The 22,059-nt window shown below is 44.4% G+C and overlaps 1 protein-coding gene and 2 long non-coding RNA genes across 4 annotated transcripts in view; 2 read left to right on the top strand and 1 right to left on the bottom strand.

Moving 5' to 3' along the window:
* The window catches only part of LOC113841234 (uncharacterized), a 60,822-nt gene that overhangs the window by 7,190 nt on the left and 31,573 nt on the right, over nt 1-22,059 (top strand). Inside the window, exons 9-14 of the mRNA XM_072032325.1 lie at nt 18-122; nt 274-429; nt 586-737; nt 1,122-1,269; nt 1,901-2,038; nt 2,421-2,597. Of these exons, the coding sequence (XP_071888426.1) occupies nt 18-122; nt 274-429; nt 586-737; nt 1,122-1,269; nt 1,901-2,038; nt 2,421-2,597 (876 nt within the window). The remainder of the gene's footprint in view (nt 1-17; nt 123-273; nt 430-585; nt 738-1,121; nt 1,270-1,900; nt 2,039-2,420; nt 2,598-22,059) is intronic.
* LOC140001130 (uncharacterized) lies at nt 3,190-8,076 on the bottom strand. The gene is made up of 3 exons (XR_011806269.1): nt 6,397-8,076; nt 5,012-5,124; nt 3,190-3,479 (listed from the first exon to the last, which is right to left on the bottom strand). It is a non-coding gene; the product is annotated as an uncharacterized lncRNA (long non-coding RNA).
* On the top strand, nt 5,120-18,346 carry LOC119714872 (uncharacterized). Of its 2 annotated transcripts, none has more exons than XR_011806270.1 (3): nt 5,120-6,577; nt 13,833-13,919; nt 16,531-18,346. It is a non-coding gene; the product is annotated as an uncharacterized lncRNA (long non-coding RNA). The 2 variants fall into 2 exon arrangements; XR_011806271.1 differs by having other exon boundaries at nt 16,521-18,346.

Here is a 22,059-nt window from a genome sequence, read left to right as displayed (position 1 = left end):
AGCTTTTCTTCCCACAGCTGCTACTGGAATTTACCACTTCTTCAAGCAGAGCTGTGCAGGTAAACGCCGCGGAGAGGATCTGGAATCTGTTTGCTTTCCTGTACAACTGTTGCAGTAAAGAGGTAAGGAGCCAGGCACCCACCAGCCAGTCCATCTCCCTTTCCCTTCTCATGGATTCTCATGGGGACCATGAGCACGGCTCTGCCCTGAAGGGTCTTTGTTCCTCCTTTCCCCTGACTGAATGTGTCATATCTTCCTTCCTTCTTTCCATAGCCATTTGGACAATACCTCCAGCCTTCTCAGAGGACAGCCATCATCCTCAAGACTCTTGACATAATGAGTAGCTACAGCACCGAAGATGATGAGCATTTTGGGGCCGAATTCATGGTGGACATAGCAGTTGAAGACCCTGCCACCTGGCTGATGGATGTAAGCAGCCTGTGGCTGGATTGCCCTGCCCTTGAGCCCTTTCATCGCTCACTCATCCTGCCTCGAATTCCCAGCTCTTGGGCAGCAGTTTCAGTGGTCCCTGGGCAACTGGCTGCAGTCCAGTGGCAGCTACATTCTCTCCCACATCTCCTCCAGGTGCCAAAGATTCTGAGGTTCATCCATGAAAGCCTGAGCAACTGCAGAGATTCAGACCACCAGAAACTCTTCTCAGTACTTTCCACAATGGCCAACCAGTTTCCTAGGGAAGTGCTCCTAAGCATCTTGACAGACCTCCCGACACTTGACAGGTACCAGCCCCAGAAGCCCTGGGGGCTTTTTCTATGTGGGGAGAAGGACCTGGAGAATCTCTGGCCCCTCCATCGCATGGTGCGCATCCTCCCAGTGGAGTGGGCCCCTCCATCGCACGGTGCTCGCCAGCCCTGTTGGGGCAGCCAGGGTCTCAGCATCCAGACCAGACCAAGGCAGCCCAGAGACCCCATCACACTCCCTCCTGCCCCACAGGGAGCACCACCTCAGGCCCCTCCTGCTTGCCCAGCCTGGTCCCCCAGGGCTCCCTAAGCACAGGGTGGCGAGGTCCAGGGCTGCAGGACAGCCCGGGGCCTGCGGGGTTGGTCTGGGTCATGTCGCTGTGACCAGGGCAGCCCTGCCAACAGTGTGTTCTGGGCTTGCAGCACTACGCTGGACATCTGGAAGGCGATGCTTTCCCTTCCAGTGACTTCAGAGAAGATCTTGCAGGAGCTATGGAATGTTCTCCAGGACAACGAAGTGTGCAGCTTCTTTGCAGTCAGCGCCGCGGACTTAAGCATCTTTCACTTTGCTGTGAGTAACCAGACAACACACCTTGTTCCCCTTTGGGGCTATGTGTGCTCCTCCAGGAAAACAGGCACAGTCCTCTCCCCATCCCATCTTCTCCAACCTGTCACCTCTTCCAGGACACAAGGACACAGCCCCTTAGGGCCAGCACCAGCCCCCCTCCACCAGCCATGCGGGGTCCGTGTGCTCAGACATGAAGCCTGCCCCTTTCCTGGCAGTGCTGTCTTTCCCCCGGCTCCTGGCAATGACTGGGGCAGAGTCAGGACAATGTCTGGGGCTGGGGCAGAGCCATGGCTTCTGCACGGGCTGAGCAAGCTGTGAGGCCAGGGACTAGTAGCACCTGTAGCCACCTGCTTCCAGTGCCTGCTTTGTGCCAGATGGTGCTGGTCAGTCGCTCCTCAGAGGTGTGAGACCAAGAGGCTGCGGATGGCCAGAGGGAAGGAGGAGCAGGCAAAGAAAGGATGCTCTGTGTTGCCAGGCGCAGGGCACACAGGAGCCACACACTCCTCCGCAGGCATGGCTGCTCCAGGACGGGCTGCGTGTCCCTCATGCCCTGCCCTGAGCTGCCAGGGGAGCCAGGAGCTGCAGGGCGCAGCCCGTAGGCTCTGCCCATTTCTCATGGCTGTGTTCGTTTCAGATGATGCACCCCATGGATCAGCCACTAGTGTATTTATGTGTCCCTGAGACGGTTTGCATGTGTCTGAGGCTTCAAAGCCTGCCAATGCTCTGGATGATGCTCAGAGCCCTCGACATCTTGTCAGAGAGACCTGAGATGGTGAGTGAGACATTGCCAAGTGAACCTTTTGGCAACCTGGTGCTGGGGCAGGAGGCAACGCCATGGCTTGGCCTTGGCTGGGAGGCAGGAGGTGGGGTGGGTTGTGGTGTGGTGGGTTGTGGTGGGGCCTGGTGGCTGCCAGCTGAGCTTTCCAGAAGCTTTCCCAATGGGTTCCCTGGAAGCAGGTGGCAAAGAGGGTGACTCAGCAGGGGATACAGGATCTTTGCTCTCTTGAAGTCCCTTCCCTGTGCCCTTCTGTCCCCACAACACAGTCTGTGCTACCAGGAAACAGGGCAGGAGTCTGGTGCTCCGTAATCAGATTATTTTGGCCAGGATGGCCCTTCCCCTCTTGACTAAAAGCAAATGGTGTCGTTCTGTACAGGGTGGAAAATTTTTGGTCCTGCTGCCGGACGTGATGAATACACTGCAGTATGACAACACGCACATCACCATGAAGGCCCTGACTATCTTCAAAAATGTGATTCGTGATCTGGAGAAGAAGGAGGCCAGCCCCATCGCTCTGGCACTGGCTGGGAGACTCCTGCCTCTGTTTAACAATGTAAGACTGCTGTTGGTGACTGAGCCCTGCAGATGGGCACCCTGCAATGGCACTGCCCTTTGGCCCAGGGCTGTGGGCAGCACTCACGCCGGGCCTTCCCCTCTCTCTGCTCCTCTGGGTTATGGAGGGCTGTCTTCTGGGCTCTGCAGTGCAGCAGGGCTTCTCCTTGTCGAGTTGAGAGCTCTGGGCAGCCAAGGGCTTCTGTTCTGGGGGCAGGAAGATGAAGGCTGAGTAGTCTTAGAATGCCCCAGAGGAATTATCAAAGGCCAGCTATGTTTCCTCCTCAGCCCGTTCCCAGTAGAGCTTTGCTTTGACATGGCTGGTACAGCTACTAGTAAAAGTGGGCCAGCTGGGACTGCACTCTGAGACACAGGCACCCCGTGCAGGAAACCTGTTGCTTTGCCTTGTGCGGGCCTTTAGCTCCTTTGTTCCGAACACGAGGCTTCACCCTTCACATCAGCCACTCTAAGGCCCTTGCTCCCCATGGACAGGTCACTGGCTCCCCACTAACGGTCACTGGTGGCCAGTAGTTACCAGTAGCAACGCATCGCATGCACGGGGGCACCTAAGGAAATCTCAGCCTACCCCCGAATATACTCAACTCCCAATGCCAGGACTGACAATACCTCTCTGTTGGCAAAAGAAAGCGCGAGTCGAGGCCAATGTCATACCATAGCACAAAGGCTTGCTAAGAAAGATCATTTGAGTAGCTTTGCAAGAACAGGTGACTTACTTTCTTCTAAGGCTGTCAAACAGAAAGGATGGATTTGTAGTAGGGTAGCGACTTCCTCAAAGTCTGCAGCTTCGGCTCCAAATTCCCATTTTCTCCACGCACTTGCCTTGCAGCTATTGCATCAGCTCTGGTCCTCAGCGTTCTGCTGACTGAAATGCAGAAACAAACCTACATTGCACAAAAAGAAGATTTGCCAGAGGGACATGCTGAGCCCATTCTTTGGGCTCAATATCAGCATAGATACAACTAGAACCACTGACAACAGCATGATAAGCACACACTGCAATGCGAAATAATGGGAACAAAAGCAAGGAGGCCATGTAGGTTATCTTCTTTCCCAATTGGTTTTACTTTATGGAAAAATGCTAGAACAACCTGGTTGGTCTGGAAGAACAGCAGCAGGTAGAAAGGTACCCTTCATCATTTAACATGACCAAAATTACTACCTTGGCTATTCTTCCCAATAGTGAGGGAACTGGATGGTGACAAAGATGAAACAATTGCTGGGATTGTGGACTTAATGAATCAACTGATCTCCAAAAAGTTCTCAAAACATCCAGCGTACTACCTCAAAATATAGGAAGGCTATTTTGATGAAATGTTCTCTATGGCACAATTCTGCTTTAAGGAAAAAAATCTTTCTGTATACACACTGCATAATATAGAAGCTAGGAAGGACCTAGGTGATTTTCAGAAAATTTCCAACACTAAGACTTTGGGGAATAATAAAGACCAGTTATAATGTTTTCTATATTAGATAGTAAAGTATAAAAATAGTACCATGTAACAGAGAAGTCAGCTCAAGATAAAAAAAAGTAAAAATAGATTCCAAAGATGAGAGTGTTCTACTATCGATTTTCAAGTATCCAGGGAAAAAAAAAAGTGCCTCATAAAAAAAAAAAAAAAAAAGTATTACGTAAAAATATACACAGTACGCTATTTTACTTTTTAAAAATTTTCACGATATGGTGACTGGAAATGATGTCAAGGTAAAAAACCATATTTTACTGCTTCTAACAGTCTGTCAGAGAGATGTAAAATAATAACCTAGAAAGCAGATGTATATTAAGTAACTATTTGCCACTGTCCTTCCTTGAAAGAAATGTCTCTAAACTTACTTTGGAAATTTTAATTATTCCTTTCTTATTTCGGGTATTTGAAATCTTTGCTGCTTTAATAGCTACCTGAAAGCCTTAAAAAAATAGAACACCATACAGCAAATGTTAAGTTACATATTTCCAAAGCTACCTGCTTAAGTTCCCAGGTAGTAGTCACAAACATTTGCAAGAAATACTGAACTGGGATTACTCTTCCAGTAGAGCACTCCTGTTTTCATTGCAGCCTACTCAAAAAGAACTTTACACCAGCAGGATGCTAATACCATTATGTATTTATATATACATTTTTTTCTCTTTAAGACCAAATATCCCAAAGTCATTAATGTAATAAAGGAGTAAAACACTTCCTGGCAAAATGGGGAAGGAAAGACGCAGGAAAGTGACTTTAGTCTTTGTCAGAAGACATGCTGTCAGTTTCAGGAAGCAACTAATAAAAGCAATAAACAAAAAAATAAACCGAAATCTACGTGTCCCCGCAACTACATAGTTATTGTCACCATATGCAATGAGGGAACATGCATCTCCACTATTAAATGGATTGAATTTTATCATATGCACATAACCTTCACAGTCCACCGTGTAAGCAGCATTTCTAGTAGACTCTTGCTTCATTTCCAGGGGACTATGTCAAAGTATCGTGGAAGTGATGTCTTCTTCAGGATGGAGGTCAATGTTCCTATAGGGAAAGTATTAAAAAGCATGCATTATGTATTTGCATAAAGAAAAAAAAGTATTTGTGGCGCAACAAATCAAGATTTCTTGTAACACCATATTTATGGACACAAAAGGTCAACTTAAGCTCATTAGATCCAGATTTAACACCTAATTCCAACTATCAAGAGATTAACTAACCTAACTGACCTAATTCACTAACAGGCATTCAAAACTTTTTCTACAGACATCAGTAACAACTGCAGGTTTTGTGCTACTGATGGCAACCTATCAAGACATGGGATTAAGTAACTCGACGTACCAGAAAAGTCACCCACGTAATTTTAAAAATTTCAACCAAATGACAACAACATATCTATTATTACCTTCAAATTCTCTTCCCTGGTGTACCTCTTTAAAGGACAATCGGTATCTAACTAAAAGCAGAATTAAACCCACCAAACTCTAAATGCAAACACGATTCTGCACATTACTTGTCTCATGGCATAAGCCAGCCCAACTGCACACAGTGCCTCTATGCCTCTGTACTTGCACAGAAAAAGTTCATTTTCAACTGGATCAAAAGTATACCGAAACATTAATGCTTTACTCCATTCAAGCACTTTCCAAGAAAATCAGACTCCTGTGCTTGCACACAGGACGCTGAGATACACAACTGATTTGGGGATCATCCCTGATTTGACATCAGCGTACACCTTTTGAGAAATGACCATGTTCTCCACGTGCAGCATGGAAAGATAGCTTCCAACTTCAGACCCTTGTCATATTTTGTTGCGTTAATGACCTGAAGGGCTCAGCACCGAGGCTGAACATCATGCCTGGGAGCCACCACAGTTTGATGGCGCTATCAGCGGGACTCAAAGAGGCTCTCCACGTTGGTAGCGTGCATTTATTAACCAACACAACAAACCACCACGGTGACAGAAGGACGTTAGCCACATAACTCGCATCGCCACGCTCCTAAGGCCAAACACAACTCCTCGCCACCTCGAAGGCTCCCCACCACGGCAGACCCCCTGCCTTGGGGCAGCACCAGGGGGACAACCCGGCCGTGCGGCTCAGCCCCCCTCCCCGCACCCTTCACCTTCCCGCTCCCTCCTTTTCCCTTGGGGGCCCAGCGGCTGCCCCAAAGGAGCCCACCCCACACCGTGCGGCCCCACAACGCTACCAGCAAGGGCCCGGGCCCGGGCCCAACCCCCGGCGCAGCCCCGCTCCTGCTCGGGCCCGGGGGAAAGCCCCGAGCCCTCTGCGGCTCCCCCGGGCCCTCCCCACGCACCTCTCCGGCCCCGCACGGCCGCGCTTCCCGGCAGCGCCTCCCAGCCCCGGGCCACCCCCTGTCCGTCCGGGGCAGCGGCCCTGCGCTCCCTCATTGGGCGGCAGCGGAGGATTTCAATTCAAAGCGGCGGAAAGGACCGGAGCCCTGCCGGCAGCCGCGGCCTCCCGACGGCCGGAGCTGGGTGAGCGGGGGCAGCCTCAGCCCGCTGGGGCCTCGCGGCGTGCCCGGGGAGCCGGGCGGTGGGGAAGCGGGGGGACCCTCGGAGCTCGGGGTGGGTCCCGGGTGCTGGCGGCGATGCCGGCTCGTAATGCCGGGTATAGGGTCCAGGGCTTGTCCTGCGGGCTTTTTGGGCTTCTTAGGGTGGGTGCTGGCTCCCAGTGACTTGTATTGTTCCTCAGAAGCATCTCCCGCTGAGGAGAGTGAGGGGGTAGCAACCCCTTCTCGAGAGATTGTTATGCCTGCCCTAGGCTGATTTGTACCTATCCAACAGTTTTGTTTGCGATGGCTCCTGCTTTTTGCTCATGTCAAAGTAAAATGGGGTAAAATAAAGCAACTTCACTCCCCTGGAGGGGGCCTGCAAGAAAGAGAAGGAGGGACTGTTCATCAAGGAGTGTAATGATAAGACAAGGAGAATAGGTTAAAAGTTAACTAACTGATCACTTTCATGACTTAAATAAAGCTTTCATAACTTAAATCAAGCTGAGGATAGAAGTGTTTTAAGTATGTATGCGAGTCTTCAGCTTTAAATACTAGTGTATTTTGTTTGCTTGTGCAACTTCAGTGTATTTCTGCTGAGGGTTTCTCATTCTCTGTAGAGCAGAGTGAGGTAAGTAGCATTTGGGATGTTCTTATCCCACCGATAGAGGTATTCCTTTATATTCTTTTAATAAATCCTATTTTTTTATTCTATTCTTTTAATAAATCCTATTTTTTTATTTAATCCTAATTTGAATCCTGAGCCATTTATAACAGCCTTTATAGGCAAGCTGTGCCAGAGCTCAGTGACCCTCACAGACTTTCCTGATGATCAGATGGACCCTCCTGTGTTTGTGCCTGTTATATCTTCTCATGTCAGTGGGGCACTACTGCAAGGAGCCTGGCTCCCTTCCTTGCAGCCTCTGTTCAGCTCTTTGTACTCATTGACACATTCCCTGCTGAGCCTTCTCTTCTCAGGGCTGAACAGCCCTGGCTCTCTCAGCCCCTCTTCAGAGGAGGGGTGCTTTGATCATCTTTGTGGCTCATCACTGGGGTCTCTTCAGTATGTCAGTGTGCCTCTTGTACTGAGGACTACCCTCTAGAACATTGTGCAGTCCCAAACCATTAGCTGTGCAAGTTATACTGGCTTTTCTAAGTCTGGGATCTTGGCCTGAAAGTTCATTGCCTTTGCTTCTGCCAGACTTCAATGTCACAGCTATCAGATGCTTATGTCTCTAGATTTGCTCTTACACGGATGGGTTTCTAAATCTGCATGCAGCCCTATCAACATTTCCTGGAATAGGAAACCCATTTGAAGTGTTGCTTTGTATTGCATAATGTGCTTTATAGGCCACAGTTTGGGAGCCTCCCTCTTAGAAGAGAGCACATGCAAGCACTAAAAGCTCAGTGGAGGGTTGGAGACTGCAAGATTGCAGAATCTCACAAATCAGGAAGAGTGCCGGACAGGAATACTGCAATCTAGGAGTATGCCTGAAAAACTAGAATTAGAGACAACACCGCGATGGTGGTTAAACACAGCAACCTTGAAAGCACATGTTTGAAAAGTGGTTAATGACCATTAATTTAGGGAAGGTAGGAGAGACCATAGTATTGCTGGAATATGCATCATGTTTGTGTGTTTTTTGGTTTTTGTTTTTTTTTTAACAACTCTATGGCAAAATAGAAATGGCTTTGCTATGTAGTTAGCCCTAGAAAGTTCACAATACCTAGGCGATACTAAAAAGGTGTATTTAGGCATGAAATGTTGCTACTGGATTTCAAACATGCTAAAATAGGAGTCCAAGGAGATTTAATGTGCTACATTATCAAGAAGCACAGGAAGTGAAGATGCTTTATAACATGTTTTTTCTATGCCCATGAAACACAATATTTGCAATGTCTATCATGGAATGAAAGTCCAGAACTTTTTGAACTTCCTTTAGACATTAGTTAGCTGGCATATGCTTGTTGGAAACCATCACGCACTTATTTTTTCATTTAACATCGGACTTGCGACAATTGACTGTGTAAGTAATAGAATACACTGCCACAGTGAGCACCTGATCGTGAAAGTTAATACCTGGAGTGCAATTTTACTTATATTAGTGCTGCAAAAATATTTTCAACTTTGCTAATCTCTGCATGTCCTTTGTCTTGCAAGGAATGGCTTTGGTTTACTAAATACTATACTGAAGTTCTACTTTGTTTTGAAACAAATTCTTCCACAAGTACCAAGCTAAAATGAGACTCTTTTTTTTCTCTGACCAACTGCTAATCTCTTTGAGTTGTGCTTATAATATTATATATTTAATTTTTGGAGGGGCTGAAGTGGAAAGAGTTCATATCATAGAATGGTTTGTGTTGGAAGAGACCTTAAAGGCCATTTATTTCCAACTTCCCCTGGCAGCAGGCAGGGATACCTCCCACCAGCCCAGTTGTCCAAAGCCCCATCCAACCCAGCCTGGAACATTTCCAGGGATGGGGCATCCACAGCTTCTCTGGACAGCCTGTTCCAGTGCCTCACCACCCTCACAGCAAAGAATGTCTTCCTAAGGTCTAATCTAAATCGACCCTCTTTTGGTGTAAAGCCATTCCCCCTTGTCTTATCCCTACATTGTCTGATAGAGTCCCTCCCCAGCTTTGCTGTAGGACCCCTTAAGGTCTCTGGAGCCTTCTCTTCTGAACAGTCTCAACTCCCACACCCTGTCTTTGTAGGTGAGGTGCTCCAACCCCTTGATTGTCTTTGTGGCCTTCCTCTGGACTCATTGTAATAGGTCTATGCCCTTCTTGTGATGGGGGGGGGGGGGGGGGGCGTGGGGCAGAAGAGTAGCAGAAGCCTTGCTATGTATTTTAACTTACAGTCAGGTTCTGACTGTAATTCTTTGTGAATGTAGTTTTGTTTAAAGGGATTGAACTTATTTTATGGCTTTCTCATTATTGCAGTCTTTAACCACTGACAATACTCATCTCCTTTAAATAAGAGATCCTCTAAGTAGTGTTATATACTGTACCCAAGTGCAGCATTTCCTAAACTCTCCCGTCTTCTTGCTGACAATGAAGGTTGTAGGCTGCAATCCAGTTAAGACCTCATTCAGTTTTACTCAAATAAGAGGGATGTGTCACTTACTCTTTTTGATTTAGAACTGTGAATTCCATCCTTATTTGTTCCTGCCTTCTGTGACTTTTACCTTTTTGCTTTTCACTTGTGCCCTGCTGTTGTTCTTGTAAACCCCGACTATGGCACCTTTGCTAACAACTTTGGTCCTTAAGTTTTCCACTTATTTACAAGATTGTATGCGGTCCATAATCCCATGTTTAGTCTTTTATTTTTAGTCTCTTTGGTTCTTCCGTGTAAAGACTTAATAAGAAGCATTTTCTATATTTTCCCTTTTGGCTTCTGCATAATAAAACTGCAAGCTATTGCTTTACAGTCAAGCGTTTGCACATCTCAGAAGTGCTTAGGGATCATTATTGGACGCACCCCTATTTATAAATGCATTTATAGCAGATGACCTTATTTTGATGTAAATCCTTTGGGGGGAGGGGAGGGGGAAAGTAACTGATAGATAAATCAAATGTGATTTTAGTCCTTCCTCTTGATGTATTTTCTGTTTCTGTCTATCAAAGGTCAACGGAGTGCTCTTCTCTCGAGAGTAGGAAAAGGAAAGGGACTGCAGCTGTGAAACCAGCCTCTTACATTACTTGGATACATTACATTACTTGGATACAAAAAATAAAATAAATTTTATTTTTTGTATCCAAGTAATGTAATGTATCCAAGAAAAAAAAATAAAATAAATCTTATTTTTTGCCTAGAATAGGGAAAGATTCTTCAGTTGCTGAAAACATGCTGGTAGTTATTGTGCTACCCACATTATGTCATTTTTTTGCCTACTTGATTTGCACTTTAACTCTATTAATTGCTATTAAATCTTCTAATTGACTGTCAAGTTATAGTTCTCTTTCATTTGGGGGGGGGGGGGAAGGACTAAAGGGAAGGAGGCAGATGGGTGCATGGGAATGTAATCTAATCGTTCTGTAAGGGAGTGTGGGCCCAAAGCTGGGTGTAAGATAGTGTCATATGGTTGATGTTATTTATGATACTAGTAAGGGATATATGGATATAATTAGGTGTGTGTTGCTTTAATGCATTTGTTAGATCTGTGTAGCAGTGCTATCAACATTATAGTAAACTATTAACGTGGGAGGGGGGAAAAATGTTCATTTTTGTTGGGAGATGGTGTATGTTTTCCCAGATCACTACTTGAACCATGTTAATATTATTTACTGCTTTTGGAAGGTAAATGTCTGCTGTGATGAACGCTATTTCTGCAAATAATTAACTGTATTTATGCAGTAGTCCTGTGAAAATCAATTTATTTTCTTATGAGTAAAGTTGAAAATATATGCCTGGCATTTTAAAGATCAGGATAAAGGACTTTATTTCAAAAAGTTAGCTCTAAGACCAAAGCACCGGAATAACTTCAATTATAAGTACTACTTTGTTCGTTACAAATGCAAATATTTACTTTATAATTTTGTTCTGTAAGATATATATATATGTATCTTGTTTTAAAGTAACTTTTAAAGCTATGCTGAACATAAAACATTGTTTGTTTGTTTGTTTTTTCTGTCCTATTAGCACCACGGAGATTTCACGGTATTACTTAATGATGTGATGGAAACTTGGAAATATTTGTTACATGACAAACTAGGATTATCACATGAAAACATGGAAAAGCCAGAAAATTATGCTGGCGTTAAAAAAGCCTATGATACCTGTTGGGAATTGGCAATTGGCATACAGGGCGTGGACGTGAGTCCGTGGAACAATTGTTCGATCTGAGCTTGCCTTAAGCAACCAGGAGTAGGCCTTAGAAAATCTCATGGCCTGCTGTAGCTGAGCAAACCAAGCTACCAGGGCAACTATGAGAAGTTCCCATGACAGTGTTCCCACATCGCCCAATTGAGGAATTCAGAAAAATATTGTTACCAGTAGCTGGCTTCAAGGACAAGGTCTATGTGACTGCTAATCACAAGGGGGTTGTTTTCTTGCAGGTGGGGTTGTTTTCTTGTAGTTGTTTGTCCGAGTGCTTTTGACCAATAATCTTGTGTGAGACACTATCCGCCCCTGTTAAGTTCACTATAAAAGCGAGGCTATTCGGGCAATAAATGGGAGCAGCATGATCTGACTCTACTGGTGTCTGTCGTGCTTTCGGCCGTGCATCCTCTAACAGATACCTTCTTAGCAAGCAGCAATATGTTAGATATCATAGATACATGTCAGAAGTGCTATGCTCTTGCACTTGTATCTGAAGAGGAAAGCATAGCCCCTGTAAGTATTTTGTTTGTTTGATCTCTGTTTTACCATATTTCTGATTCCAGTTATGGATTTACAGTGCATCTAAAATATATACGGAAGTCTTGAATTAGTCACAAATGACTTTCCTTTTCTCTGGAGGAACAGATGACTTTAAATTATTAAATCTTTAAGAGATCTTAGATCCATTCAAAAATTGCATATTTCTGCTGTCTTGCTGGATGGGTAGATCACAGCTCCACTGAGTATCTTGTTCTTTCTCACAAACAGAACTGAAAACTGAATTGTAGAGACTTGATGTAGATGGATCAAAGCTTAGTGATTAATGTGTCATGGAGTTTTGGATATATGTTGATAGGCAGTCCAAATAGTTTTGGTTTTCATTTTGAAAAATACCTCGCTCTTAATGGCAAAAAAAGATCTCCATATTCTTCATGTATCTTCATGTTAGATTTTTCCAGAGACCGCAAGAGGTTCCACTTCAGCTACTCAGTCAAGCATCTGTTGCAGTTTCTTGTGCTTCAGATGTTATAACGCTACACATGAGGCCATGCTCCAGGCTAGAGAAGTTGTAGTACATATTGCAGTCTGACTATGGAAATAACAAAAATTTGGTTGTATATTTTGATCTGGTAACAAAGATCAGAATAAGATGGATGCAGTTGGAAGGGACCTGCAAAAATTGAGTCCAAATGTCCTACTGTGAGTCTGTTTTCCTCACAGTTAGGCAATCTGTCTAGAAGGACCATGAGGGACAAAATCAAAAACCATGTGAAAATCCAGGAAAACTACATCCACTGCTTTCCCTTCCTCTACTAAGAGTGTGATCTTATCATAAAAGGATATCAAATTAGTGAGATGGACTTTCCTGAACCCGTGTTGCTGGGTCTGATGGTTGTGTATTAGTAGCAATTAAAGGAAGTTTAAAATACAAGCATGCCACATGATTGTATTTGATTCTGTGCTCTCTAGAGCATGGGAAGATTAAAAGACAAAGGAAACTTATAATGAAAAAATAGTAAACATTGGAATTAGCTGCACCTATTTCGAGCTTGTAACAAAAATTACAGAGAGGAGTTATCTGTCTGCTTGCAGGAAGGTAACATGCATTATTAGAGGAAAAATTAGTCAGTAAAGGACAGGATATTTCAATTGCTTGGAGTAACTCTTCCTCCTGAGTTGGGAATAAAGCTGTGTCCATGAAAAAGTAGTCAAATACTGGAACAGGTTGCCCGGAGGAGATGTGGAATCTTGCCTTTAGAGATATTAACCTTGGCTTGGGGTAAGGGATAGGTCTTGTAGGGATAAGACATCACTGAGCAACTTGGTCTAACTTGTCTTGCTTCAAGCAAGTAACTGGACTAGGTGATCTCAAAAGATCCCTTCTAACCTAAATTGTTGTATGAGTCTGACAGGTATGCTTGTAACAAACTTGCCTACTTAAGTTTAGAGAATCTGCACTCAAACAGTTCTACAAAAGACATAAGGGAGGACTAAAATTTAGGAAGATGCAATTGCTTTTCTTTTATTTTTTTGCTACTTCCATGGGGAAGGTAGAAAACTTTGGAGGATTAATGAGTTCTTTATAATTATGGCATAGTGCTAACTTTTTTTTTTTTTAAAAAAAACAAACAAACAAACAAAAAACACTACACATGAGGCCATTAAAAAAAAATATAAAAAATAAAAAAAGGCAGCTGCTTTTAGGGCAGTAACTGTAAAGGTTGTCCTGAGTTAATTTGAATCTTACATGTCATTTGTCTCTTAGAACAGTTGTATTTCTAAAGACTAAAGAAAAAGTAGCTTGTGATGTTCAAAACATTAGCAAGCTGGAGAAAATCGTAGCTTTACTTGGTGTTAGTACTACTTTTGTGTTTCAGTCATCTTTGTATTTAAATTTATTCACTTCTTTTTATTAAAGGTTCAACTGCCAGAATTTATTACTGGCATAATGAATGTACCAGAAAATAGAGGCTGTGTGCCTTCACAGGACCAGAGCAATGCGAAGGTAAAAAAAAAAAAAAATATATATATATATATATATACATATATATATGTATATAAATATAATAAATTCTTTTTCAATGCTTTTTAGATATGGAAAATTTAATGGAAGATGAAATACAGGTTTCCTTTTCCAGTTATTTCTATTAAGATATTGTTTTTTTAAAGTATATTCAAGCTCTGTATCTCTTTGGTATGAGCGTGTGCATGGGGCAAGTGCACAAATTTATTCCCTGGGAGACAGTCCTTTTATGGCAGGGACTTGACGTAGATTTAATCTGCCTTTAAACAGTAGGGAATACATATTTTTTGCAAGTATATTATCATTCAAATATTGTCTTGACTGAGAGTTAAAGAATTTGCCTGATGCTGCAAAGTGAAATGGTAAGAGAGAAATTTAGGTTTAACTTTTCAACTTAAGTAACGCTTGTGAGAAACACTCCGTAGCCAATAACTTAGGCTCAGGCGAGGATCTCAGTGAAGTAGTAATTTATTCGCGATTGCAATGGCGGGCGCCCCACAAGCAGGAGAGAGCGCATCTACTAGTTCCAAAACACAGTTTATATACCTTTTGATGGCAGGACCCTCCCCTGTTTCCCCACTGAGTGGGTAATCCAGGTTCACAATCTATCTGATGCTTCACAAACAATGAATGGCCTTCAGTTGCTGGCCTGCTAAATTTCAAATTTCTTTTGACATTTTTACTGCTTGAAGTGGTAATGTTTCTTCACTTATCTGACTTGACTTGACACCGTGATCTTCACCTAATTGTCCTAAGGAGTCTGGTTGTCTGCATTTTACCAGGTCGCCTGCTAAACTTTCTTATCACTGTAAGCATATCTCAGTACCACATTCCCTCCTTCTAAACAATGTAACTCTGCAAAAACAACATTTCTATTCCCACACGCTTGTTTACTTTCAGAAGAAATCTGAGCACCAACTGTAGTGGTAGCTGTAGAAATGCAGACAATGCCGATCTGTTGCAGTAGACAACTGAGGACTTTGCGGGGATACTGGATTCAACCACCTAAACAGTATCAGTCTAACAGTGTTTGAAATGGTGAAGCTTAAGTCATTTCCAAGCTTGCTTTCCTCCTTGAGTGTCAGTTTCAGTACAATATTTGGGTACAACTCAACATAGTTCCCAACAAGTGAGCAAGCATCTTCCCAGCAATCTGACATCAGGATAAGAGTGTTTCAGTAAAAAGCACTGGGGTGCTTTTCTCTTTGTTACTGACTTTATGCCCTAGATAGCACTTCCACCAATAGGTTCACTTGGTGCTCTGATTGTGACATGTATAATAAAAATATTCTTGGCCCCTTCTTTTTGACTGCTTACATTTGTCATATTTCCTGTTGAATAAGAAGAAATTCCACAGCTACCAAAGGTTTATATCTTTCCTTTTCTTAATGGCCTTTTCTTGTCTTTGCTTTCTTTGCTTATGACACTGCTTGATGTAACTGGTGTGCGTCCTGGTGGAGCAGAGACTCCCGGTGCACCCAGCGCTGTTTGCTTACCTCTATTCCTTTATATTCTTTTAATAAATCCTATTTTTTATTTAATCCTAATTTGAATCCTGAGCAATTTATAACATAAGTAATTCTAATTTTATATTTTTGGATATAAGGGTAGAGCTGCATTGTAATTTAATATAAACCTGAAAACTTTAATCAGTGGGACTTCTGTTATTGAAATCCCAGGGAACCAACAGGGAAAAATTAGTGGATCCAAGCTGGAGCTGGTGAGGTGTTGAAAGTCTTTAGCTTATTTGAAGTTAATGTAAAATCATCGTGTTTTAATGGTGTTACTATTTTGGCTTGGGATGTAAAAGGGATATTTGTGGAGAGATTGCTAAATCTTATTTTTGTGAGGCGAGAATAAATTAAATACCACCTCCCCCCCCATTCAGCACCCCCTTAATTACCCTCTCCCCAACCAATTACCCTCCCAGGCAGTTGTGTAATGCCGCAGAGCAGGGGATCGAGGCGTGCGGGGCTTTTCCTGCAGCGAGGCCGCTTGAGGCAGCTGAGGGAGCCGCCAGGGCCCAGCTGCCACCGAATGACACAGAATGTGTCATTATTTCATTTAACACGACATTAAAGTCTTGTTAAATGAAATAATAGCACGCTTTGGGATTCTAGTAGCAATGTCTTCTGACAGAGTTTCACATTTTTGTGCGCAAGTGGTACAACAGATAAGTAAGATTCTAAAGATAGATTGGCAACTGCATACTCCTTATAGACCACAGGCAAGTGGACAGGTAGAAAAAATGAAACATTTAATTAAGCAACAAATAGCTGAAATCGGACAAGAATCTAATTTGTCATGACCTCAATCCCTCCCTTTAGCATTACTTAGAATTTGAGTTAAACCTAGAATAAAAGGGAATTTGAGTCTCTTTGAAATCTTATATGGAAGGCCGTATCCATTTCTATTTAGTGGAGAGGACCGAACGCAGTTAGGATGAGAATATTTATATGCATATATATAAGTGAACTTCAGAAATAATTAAATAAAGTACATAAATTTGTTTTTGGGACCAGGGCTAGAGGGATGGATCAACCAATCCACCCCTTTAAGCTCGGGGATTATATATATATAAAGACTTTTTCAGGACAACCCCTAGAGGAAAAATGGAAGGAAAGTGGACGGACCATACCAGGTATTACTGACAACACACACCGCCATTAAGATTAAGGAGCAAGCAGCTTGGATCCACAATTCAAGGGTGAAGAAGGCCCTGGCGAGGATATGGACCACCACTCCAATTGAACCAACAAAACTATGGTTTTCCAGATCCTAATGATTGCAGGGGTGTGGTTCTCAGATTCGGGGTGGGCAGCTTGGGACGAGAACTTATACCTGACCCTAATACAAACTGTATCTCAAGTGATTAATAAGACAAACTGTTGGGTATGTACCCATCTGCCAGAGCATGGGAATAAGAGTGTATCATTAATCAGGATTCCCTTGCCTGCCAACTTATCTTGGACTAAGTTGTGGGAAAACACATCTTGGGGTCGAAAATATGAAGGAGTTTTGGAACTAGAAGTGAGTAGCTTCGTGCCCTTGGAATCTTACTATGTATGTGAACAAAGGTGTAACCCGCCTAAGGGTATGGGAAAACAGGATTGTATAAATACGGGTACTACTTATGTGGGAAATCAGACGTCTTGTAATCGAACAATTGATATTAGTACGACTAGCGGCTGGGCAAGTTCAACCAGCTGGCCGGTTCCAGAAGGAAAAGGGTGGTATTGGCTACGCAATGATACAGCCCGTAAGGTCTTGCCCAAGAACTGGAAGGGAACTTGCACTCTTGGAGCAGTAGTATGTAGTGCCTCAAGGTTTCTTGAGAAATCATATCTGGAGAATCAGACGAAAAATTAACAATCCGTTGATGGAGAGACATACCACTTTTCATAGTTTTGTTCGATGGTTTATATAGATGCTATAAAGGCTCAACAAGAAGAGATACCTAGTTTATCACAGGTAGTATTACAAAATCGGATGGCCCTATTGGCCGCTCAAGGGGGAGTCTGTACAGTAATGAACACAAGTTGTTGTATGTATGTAGATCAGAGTGGAAGGATCTCTACCGACCTGGAAGAAATATGGAAGCAGACAAGAATCCTCCATGAGATCAGTAAAGATGATCTTTCGTATTTAGTTTAGTTTTAGTGAAATATGGAATAAGTTAACCTCCTGGTTGCCCAATTTCCAATGGTCGAAACAAGTGTTCATTGCTCTAATCCCATTAGTAGTGTTAGGAATATTTGTGTTAGGAATATGTTGCTTAGATGCCTGCTTTGTTGTGTTACCGCAAATAATAGAGGTATCTGATGCAAAAGAATTTGCATGGGAAAAGAAACGGGGGGAATGATTAAGGAGGCATTGGGGAGGTATTGGGGAGGCAAGGACAATCCCCAGACAGGGACTGTGTATCTCGAAACAAGACACTGGAACTCATGATAAGGAAGCGGCAGACGGACAGAGAAACAAATGGAAGGACTATAAATCTCAAAACTGGACACTGGAATTCATTGTAAAGATACAACCAACGGAAGAATTAGCAACAACCAGCTCTCGCAATTAAGAAACATGCCAACTCAGCAGATTCCTGACCAAAGGTGAAAAGTACACTGTGAGGAAGACTCGGGGTCTTCCTCCCAAAGACCCCTGCCCACATCCCAAAGACCCCTGCCCACAATTCTTGGGAGGCTCTACGCAGGCGCAAGGTGCCAAAAGGCTAATTAGCATGAGAAGCGAGGGAAGGCGGGGATAGGTAAGGAATATGTATAGGCGCTTGTAGAATATTGATAGATTGATTGTATAAATTCAAGACTGCTTTCCGCTTTGGGTATGCACGATAGGTGGAGAGATCCCCCGTGCATCCAGCGCTGCAATAAAGAATATACCACTTAAAGGAATTTCGGCTTCGCTCTTTGAATCAATCGGTCAAGATTGATTTTGGGAAAATCCAGCCTTTTCACCTCAAAAGCTCCCTTGGAGGTCAGAAAACCTCCTTAGACTGTGTCCGGAGGAGTTTAAAAGATTTAGGGGCGCGCTTTCATGAGGCACTGCTCCAAATTACGTGGAGAGATCTTTCCAACCTTCAAGATTTTAGAATTCCAGGCTCAAAAAACTTGTTTTTTTAACATCCAAACACCACGTTTTTAAATCCAAGCCTCCCTTTCCAGGACCCCAAAACCTCACTGCATGCTTAAACCCTCCTTTTTCACACCAAATCCCATTTCCCAGTGCTAGGGGACCCGGTTTTTAGGGTCCGAAGCCTCATTTGTGGGTTTCAAAACCTTTTCTTTCAATTCTAAACCCATTTCTGATGGCTCGAGGCTGAGCCTGGGGGAAGCCCTGCGCCCCATGGGGGGGGATTCTGCTGCCTTGGGGGATTTGGGGGAGATTTGGGGGTTTGGGTTTTCTTTTTTGAGGGGGGTCGGGAGGCTTGGGAGGAGTTTTGGGGGTTTTTAAGTTTCTATACGGAGAGATTTGGGGGATATGAAGTGTTTTGGGGGAGTTTGGGAGCTTGGGGGGAGTTTGGGAGGGTTTTAAGGGAGCTTTAGGGGTAGTTCAGAAGGGTTTGGGGGGATTTTTGGGGAAAATGGGAGAATTTGGGGGTTTGGGGAGAGCTTTGGGGGAGCTTTGAAGGTTTGGGGAAATTTGGGGTGGGTTTTAGGGCAGTATTAGGGCAGGGTTTGGGTGAATTCGGAGGTTTTAGGGCAGTTTGGGGGAGTTAGGATGAATTTGGGGGAGTTTTGGACGAGTTTTGAAGGGTTTGGGGGGGCTGGGGCGAATTCGGGGGCAGTTTTGAGAGGTTTGGGGTGAATTTGGGCGGTTTGGGGCTCGGTCGTGCTGTTGGGAACGACGTGGAGGGGCAAAGTCCGCGTTGGGGGAGCTTCCGGGCGGCTCTGCGCCGTTAATGAGTAATTAGCCCGGAGCTTAATGAGGGGAGGCGGCGGAGATGGCCGAGCGCTGCCGGAAAGAGCCGAGCGGGGGGAGCCGAGAGCCTCCGGAAATTCCCGAGCGTTTGGTCGGGGGGCGGGGCGGAGCGAGCCGAGCCGCTCCGAAAGTTGCCGATCGCTTCCGAAAGCTGACGAGCGCTCGGCGCGGGGCAGCCTGAAGCCGCCACAGGCACCCTGAGGGCCGGGGGCACTCCTTAAACCCGACTTTTTCACCCCAAACCCCATTTTTCAGTGTTTGCGGATCTTGTGCTTGGGGTTGGAAGCCTCAATTGACGGTTCTAATGTACTTTTTTTTATTTTTTGTCTCTTTTTCCAGGCCTAAGCCCATCTGTGAGGGCTTGAGGACAAGCCCAGGGAGGGTAAAACCTCCACCTCAAAGAGGATTCTTTCCAACTGTAAAGAATTTATAATTCTAGGCTTAAAAAAAAAAAAAAAAAAAAAAAGTAACTTTTTAAGGGAGCACAAAATGCTCCCTCAGGGCCCTCCGGGCTCCCTCCCTCAGGGCCCCTCAGCCTCTGTCCTGGGGCTGTGCCGGAAGGGGGGAGCCGAGGCTGGGCCGCCTTTTGGGGTCTGTGGGAATAGAAACGTTGTTTTTGCAGAGTTACATTGTTTAGAAGGAGGGAATGTGGTACTGAGATATGCTTACAGTGATAAGAAAGTTTAGCAGGCGACCTTGTAAAATGCAGACAACCAGTCTCCTTAGGACAATTAGGTGAAAATCACGGTGTCAAGTCAAGTCAGATAAGTGAAGAAACATTACCACTTCAAACAGTAAAAATGTCAAAAGAAATTTGAAATTTAGCAGGCCGGCAACTGAAGACTATGCATTGTTTGTGAAGCATCAGATAGATTGTGAACCTGGATTACCCACTCAGTGGGGAAACAGGGGAGGGTCCTGCCATCAAAAGGTATATAAACTGTGTTTTGGAACTAGTAGAGGCGCTCTCTCCTGCTTGTGGGGCACCCGCCATTGCAATCGCGAATAAATTACTACTTCACTGAGATCCTCTCCTGAGCCTAAGTTATTGGCTACGGAGTGTTTCTCACAATTTGGGGGCTCGTCCGGGATCCAGTCACCTACTGGGGAGCTCCACCGCCGCAGCAGCAGGAAGGCATGCCCCGCTGATTTCATCGGTCCTGTGCATCGACGGTGACGGTTCTGGGGAAAGCTGACAGAGGGCCCGAGACTGGTTAAAGAGGCAGGATCCGTGAAGTAGTGGGGAAAGGAAGAAGGTAGGCACTCCGGGTTTTTAAGAATCGATCCGGTAACTCTGTGCACAGACCAAGGTAAGAAATATTAAGTATTGCCTTGGGGGTCGGGTATCTGGTGTATGGTAAGCCCTTGCACGGGGAAGTGCTGGCACTACACCAGGGGAATCTGGTGTACGGTAATCCTTGCACGGGGAAGTGCTTGGAAGTACACCAGGGAATCTGGTAAACTCAGGTGTGCGGTAACGCTGGCACGGGGAAGTGCTTGGCGGTACACCCCCATCTTTCAGTACGTTGGTGTGTGGTACACTGCAGAAAGGAAAATTCTGTAGCACATACTGGTGAGGGTTAGGAAAGATGGGAAGCACGAGTTCCAGGGAATCTGGTAAACTCATAGGTGTGCGGTAACGCTGGCACGGGGAAGTGCTGGGCGGTACACCCCCATTTTTCAGTACGTTGGTGTGTGGTACACTGCAGAAGGGAAATTTCTGTAGCACATACTGGCGAGGGTTAGGAAAAATGGGAAAATATGAGTTCCAGGGGACAGGGAGATATCCCTGGGGGAGTGCCTACTAATAGTTCTTCCTGAAGAATTATAAGAAATTGGAAACATAATCCCAAAATTAGAGGGATTGTAAAAGAAAAATAATTAAAAAAAAAAAAAAAAAAAAAAAAAAAAAAAAAGGTTAAATATTGTGTATCAGTCTGGACAAAAGAACCAATTAAGGAAACAGCAGTATTTTGGCCAAAATACGGGTCTGATGAAAATTCAGGCTTTAAATTTATGTGTAAACAAGAAGATTCCTTTTTCAGAGAAGGAGCCAAGTTATGCTCCCTATAATCTTAATATTGAACTGGTGGCAGCAGCAGTCACTCCAGGAAGGGAGACAGGGACTGTAATTAACACTGTCCCTAAAAAAATATCATACCCTAGGCTCCAGCAAGAATTAGAACAAGGTAGAAGAGATATTGAGAATTTTGCCTTCCCTGATACTAACAGTACTAACACTAACTGTGTATCCTCTTCGGTGAACTACCCCCTCCTCCTTACCAGCAGAGAGGTTAGAACTTTTAAGAAGGAGAGGAAGTCTTTATTTGAGGACCCCAACAGCCTAGTTGAACAATTAGACCAGTTCCTACGACCTGATTTATACTCTTGGGGGAGGGAATTATGTCTATAAGTATGTTGTTTACAGGGAAAGAAATGGGAATGATCAGGAGGAGAGCTGCTATACAAGAATGGGAAAGAGCTCAGCCTCCAGGACCAGGGGTAATACCGGCAGGGCAGAAATACCCACTTGCCAATCCTGGCTGGAATAATAATAGTGTGCAACACAGAAATCATATGAGAGACTTGGGATCAGAATGAGAAAGTACTTGGGGATGAGACCTGAGGACCCAGTATCCCAAGGGCTCTTGAAAGTTCATTGTGTGATTAAAGCCTGGCAAAATAC

Source organism: Anas platyrhynchos, chromosome 38 (genome assembly GCF_047663525.1).
Source record: "Anas platyrhynchos isolate ZD024472 breed Pekin duck chromosome 38, IASCAAS_PekinDuck_T2T, whole genome shotgun sequence".
Lineage (NCBI taxonomy): Eukaryota > Metazoa > Chordata > Aves > Anseriformes > Anatidae > Anas > Anas platyrhynchos.
The sequence above is the reverse complement of the archived record's forward strand: the minus strand, read 5'-3'. Positions and strand labels throughout refer to the sequence as shown.